Source organism: Apodemus sylvaticus, chromosome 2 (assembly GCF_947179515.1).
Source record: "Apodemus sylvaticus chromosome 2, mApoSyl1.1, whole genome shotgun sequence".
NCBI lineage: Eukaryota > Metazoa > Chordata > Mammalia > Rodentia > Muridae > Apodemus > Apodemus sylvaticus.
This window is the reverse complement of record NC_067473.1, coordinates 48143790-48149249: the sequence shown is the minus strand read 5'-3', so window position 1 is coordinate 48149249 and position 5460 is coordinate 48143790. Positions and strand designations below refer to the sequence as shown.

Genomic DNA, 5460 nt, shown 5'->3' with positions numbered 1-5460 from the left:
CCCCTTAGATAGCACCACCTCTGCCCATTTGTATATGGCAAGGAATTTTCCTGCACACGCTCAGTGGCTTACAAGTAGGGGAACTGTTCCTGCCTAGTAGCCTTTTTTCATGTATTAACCTTGTGACTCTTTCCACAGCCTGTTCCCCATTCTCAAAAAATTTCTTCTTTAGCTGTTGGATCCAATTATCAAAAGGCTGAATCCCAAGACCTCTGGTAACAAACAGATCAATACATTGATCTACAGTTAATATGGCAGTTTTGTCCTGGTGGGTCTTGGAGGAGTAAATCACTGGGGTATGTCTTAGCACGCTATACTGAGTCCTCTCTTTGATTCTCTGTGCTCCCTGGGCTGCACAGGTGAGCAGCTCTACCCTACCACATGCTTTTAGCCTTCACAGTCTGAGAACCACGGAGCCAAATCTCAGGGGCCAAAACCAAGAGTCAAAAGGAATCTTTTCTGTGTTTAAATGTGTTCTGCTGATGAAGCAGATGGTAGATGAGGGGTCCTTGTGCTCTACCTAGATGTAAATTGTAAGTAGGCAAGGAGAACCTACTCCCTGGTCATCAGCAGCTTTTCTTTCCCTCGGGTTGAGCAGCAGAGAGCAGAGGCAGAATATAAAGGCAGCAACAGTGACCAGCACACTCTACTTTAGTGGTTCTCCTGTGAGTATTGAATCCTGGGGCCTGTACTGGCTGGTTTTGTGTGTCAACTTGACACAGGCTGGAGTTATCACAGAGAAAGGAGCTTCAGTTGAGGAAATGCCTCCAGGAGATCTAGCTGTGGGGCATTTTCTCAATTAGTGATCAAGGGTGGGAGGGACCAGACCATTGTAGGTGGTGCCATCCCGGGCTGGTGCTCTTTGGTTCTAGAAGAAAGCAAGCTGAGCAAGCCAGGGGAAGCAAGCCAGTAAGAAACATCCCTCCATGGCCTCTGCATCAGCTCCTGCTTCCTGACCTGCTTGAGTTCCAGTCCTGACTTCCTTTAGTGATGAACAGCTGTGTGATAGTGGAAGCTCAATAAAACCCTTTCCTCCTCAAAAAAAAAAAAAAGTGTTCTGCACCCACTTTGGCAGTGTACAGAATAAATTATTTCACTCAGGGTCTTGTCACACTGAAGACAACACAGAATTATTACTCTAATCCTTTATTTCTAAGTAACTTTGAGTTCCTGAGACAGGGATGGAGACACACTGGAAATTTTTATTACTGAATGTTTACATTTAGAATGACTTCTCAGTACCAATAAGCTTTCCCACGCTACTTTATTTTCTCTGTAAATATGCTATGTTTCCTAAGAGCATAGCTTTCTTAATTAAGTACACAGTAAAAAGCATTACTTACTCTACAGTGAATCAGAAGTTGTTTGTTTAGATTTATGAAAGATAATTGTAGCAGAAAACTACTTATAGAGCTTGGAAGGGCTATTTTTTTTTTGAACATTCTGGAAATCCTATTGTGTTTATGTTGACTATGACTGGCTTTTGTTTATTACTGGTGTTTATAACTTCACTTTACTTTGATCTGAAGCCCTTGTATGAGTTTATGGAGATAAACAGACATTAGTTCTATAGGCAAATTCTTTAAGGTTCTGCCTTGCTATAGGCCAGGAAACAATGGCTAATCACAGAGCAAAACCAAGAGACTGAACCAAGATAAACCTTTATTTAAGAATGCTTTCCTGGCTGGGCGGTGGTGGTGCACGCCTGTAATCCCAGCACTCTGGGAGGCAGAGGCAGGCGGATTTTTTGAGTTCCAGGCCAGCCTGGTCTACAGAGTGAGTTTCAGGACAGCCAGAGCTATACAGAAACCCTGTCTCGAAAAAACGAAATCCAAAAAAAAAAAAAGAATATTTTCCTAGGTGTGTTTTTGTCACAATTGCAAGCATCTTTCTAACATAGCCAGCAACTGTAAAATGCAATGAACATCTGAAAAAGAAGCCAAGCCTAATTCCTCTTTAAGTAGGCAGACTGAGTTACAGGCAGTATGCTGATATGTGTCCTTTACTTTTAAATGTTGAAGAAAGGCCAAGTTGGGGACACTCTCAGCCAGCCATTGAACTGAGCACAGGGTCCCCAATGGGGAGCTAGAGAAAGGACCCAAGGAGCTGAAGGGGTTTGCAGCACCATAGGAGGAACAACAATATGAGCCACCCAGTACTCCCAGAGCTCCCAGGGACAAAAACATCAACTACACAAGGTGTTACCCATGGCTCCAGACACATAGGCAGCAGAGGATGGCCTTGTTGGACATCAAAAGGAGGAGAGACCCCGGGTCCTGGAAAGGCTCAGTGCAGCAGTGTAGGGGAATACCAGGACAGGGAAGCAGGAGGGGGTTGATTGGGGAACAGGGGGAGGGAAGATGGCTTATGGGACTTTTGGTGAGGCGGAACCAGGAAAGGGGAAATCATTTGAAATGTAAATAAAGAATATATCTATTTTTTAAAAAAGGTTAAAAAAAAAGAAAAAAGATCAAGTTGGTTGCTTGGTTGAAAAAATTAATTATATTCATCATATTTTAAGATAAAATAAAGCATTTCCTACAACGATTAGTTTTAGGAACCTAAAACTATAGTATAATCTGAATAACAAGCACAATAATGTTAATTTTGTGATTCAAAAAGTGATATTGGCATAACCTACAGGGATGTCTGATATCGCCTCCAATAATAATTCCCTTTAAGATTAAAAAATATATAAGGTACACACCTTTAATCCCAGCACTTGGGAGGCAGAGACAGGCAGATTTCTGAGTTCCAGACCAGCCTGGTCTACAGAGTGAGTTTCAGGACAGCCAGGGCTACACAGAGGAAACCCTGTCTTGAAAAAAAACAACACAACAAGAACAACAAAGATTAAAATATAAAATTTTAAGTCTGGAGATACCAGCTTTTAAGTCTGAATTTTCCCAAGTGTGAGCTGAGGGCTAAGAATGGGGAACTAGTGTGGGAACTTTGGAGAGGAAAAGAACAAAAGATGCTGAACGCAAGTTGTTCTGCATAGTCAAGGTAGGCCTAGGGCAGCTAGAGACTTTAGTCAGGGGAAGGGACCTAAGGAGAGCTCTGCCACAGACCAGCCTCAGCTTGGAGAGGGGGGCTGAGGGCAGGGGCATTTGAGAGCCGGAAACACAGGACTCCAAAGTCAGATCCTGGATCCAAGCTGATAACCTACGTCCTGCTTAAGACAGCTTCTAGATGGATTTCTCTTTGTTCTGCTTTCTCTGGAGATCTTTAGACTTCTCTTCCTCTCTCTTCCTCTCTCTCCCTCTCTCTCTCTCTCCCTCTCTCTCTCTCTCCCCCTCCCTCCCTTCCTTTCCAGCCCCCTCTCTCCCTCCCTCTCCCTCCCTCTCCACCCACCCCCCCCTTACTCAAGACAGTTCTCCAGTTGTCTCTAAAAAATTCTCTGGATAGCTCACCTCTTGCATACCATAAGCCCACCTCTTTTGTACTACCTATCAATACAGTCATTTACTCCAGGTTCTCTTTTAATTGTCCTATGAATTAACATCCCATGACCCCAGCTCCTTGATTTTTTAGGATTTAGCAAGCAGATCTAATTTTTTAACATTGCAAAAGATTAAGAGATCTTTTTTAAAACGTAAATGAAACTTTAATTTTAAAACATTAAACTTTTAGTATATATGTTCTAATTCTATCTCAAACAAATGAAAACCCATGGGTCATAGTGAAACAGAACACTAATAAACACTCTCTACAATGACCCTCAAGGGACGAGACCCGATGGAATGGGGCAACCCAGCCTCCATTTCTCTGGGGAAAAAACTTCAATCTCAGTCCTTCCGAGAAAAGACTAGATCCAGAATTACACAGACGCCGTTCTCAAGTGGGTTTTCATGTGTCGCTTCCAAGTCCCCTGCTGTCGGAAAGCCATGTTACACTTCTTACAGATGTAGGGTCTCAAGTCGCGATGGATGCGGAAATGGACAGTGAGGTTGGCCTTGTGGCGGAAGCGTTTCCCACAATCCTCACACGCATAAGGCTTCTCTTTTGTGTGGATCCGATTGTGCTTCTGCAGGGTGGACCCGTGGGCGAACCCCTTTCGGCAGATTGCACACGTGTAAGGCTTCTCCCCGGTGTGGACGCGCTGGTGGACTCTCAGGTCGGAGGATTGTAGAAAGGCCTTGTTGCACAAGTTGCATTTGAAGGGTCTCTCCCCTGTGTGTGTCCTCTGGTGGAGGTCAAAATGAGACTTGTAAAGAAAGCTCTTCTTGCATTCGGTACACTGAAACCGAGCCTGGCCAGCAAGACTGTCAAGTTTCTCTACAGGCTGTGGATTAGCGGGCTGTGGGTTAGCAGCCTCTAGCCCATCTTCTGTATTGTCCATACAGGAGGCCACTCCTTGGGAAGCGGGTAAATTGAAACCACGAAGACTCTGAGGATCCCTATTCAAGGCTAACTCTCTTTCCAAAATATGGGTGAACGATGGTACAACATCCACATCAGTGTCTTCTTGGGGTAGCACCGCACCATTCACTCTGAGAGAACCAGCAGGGCCCTGGGTCAGCTGAGGGTCCTGACCGATAAACGCAGACACTTCTGCCTTTTCCCAGTCAGGAACTGAGTCACTCTCCAGGCTCTGCTGAGGTCTCAGGTAGTCTGGCCGTGTCCGCTCAGGAATCCCTCCCAGCAAAAAGTCCTCTTCCAGTCTGACGGATGGCTCTTCCGTCTCTGATAGGTTCTGCAGCTCTGGGCTGGCCTGGCCTCTGTTGAGAGACTCCTTGCTTTCATTTGATAGGTGCCCTTGGGACAAATCCACAGGATCCCGGTTGTCCCCGGGGCCTTCAGCCATCTCAGCACTGGGATCCTGAAGGAGGTATGCCTGTCCTTGGGAGTAGATTATGGACCACTTGTGGACTTTCCTGTCCCTCAGCATCTTTTCCAAGTCTTTGCAGCTCCTCACTCGGCTCTCCTTCACTAAGGCCTGCAGCTCTGGTGACGTGCAGGTTAGGAACTGCTCCAACACCAGCTGATCCAGGATCTCCTCCTTGCTGTGCACGTCCGGCCTCAGCCACTGATAGCATAGCTCAGAGATTCTCCTGAGATCCTGGATCGGGTCGGACCCTTTCAAGGGACTGAAAGCTCGGAACTTCATGTGCCAAAAATCGGGGTTGTAGTTTTGCTTTTCTCCGTGTTTTACCTGGGTTATGAGTGATAACGGCTGCTCTGATCTGACAAGGCTATTTAATGGCACATTCATAGCCATATCTGTGGTGAATATTCCCCTTGGTCTAGGAAAAGTTTGAGGGGACTCCTGTTTAAGCCGGCCTACCTGTTTTGCCACAGAGACAGGATCGATGATGGTCCAGAAGCCTCCTGAAAGCTGGGATTCCGGGTAAGCGTCTCCACAGCCGTTCTTCATCCCCAAGGCTTGGTATAATTATGTTGATTAAAAACAATGCTGGACCTGAGGTTTCTCGCTTCTGCTTCCAGCTCTCGAGGCTA

At 45.7% G+C, this 5460-nt stretch overlaps 1 protein-coding gene across 1 annotated transcript; it reads right to left on the bottom strand.

The window, feature by feature from the left end:
• Window positions 1-3749: 3749 nt before the first annotated feature.
• On the bottom strand, window positions 3750-5221 carry LOC127677359 (zinc finger and SCAN domain-containing protein 5B-like). The gene has a single exon (XM_052172445.1). The coding sequence runs from the start codon at window positions 5219-5221 to the stop codon at window positions 3821-3823; it is 1401 nt and encodes a 466-aa protein (XP_052028405.1). The 3' UTR covers window positions 3750-3820.
• Between the last annotated feature and the right edge of the window lie 239 nt (window positions 5222-5460).

What these genes read in the sequence shown, in the direction of transcription:
- LOC127677359 (XM_052172445.1), bottom strand. Translation starts at nt 5,221, where the DNA reads ATGGCTATGAATGTGCCATTAAATAGCCTTGTCAGATCAGAGCAGCCG.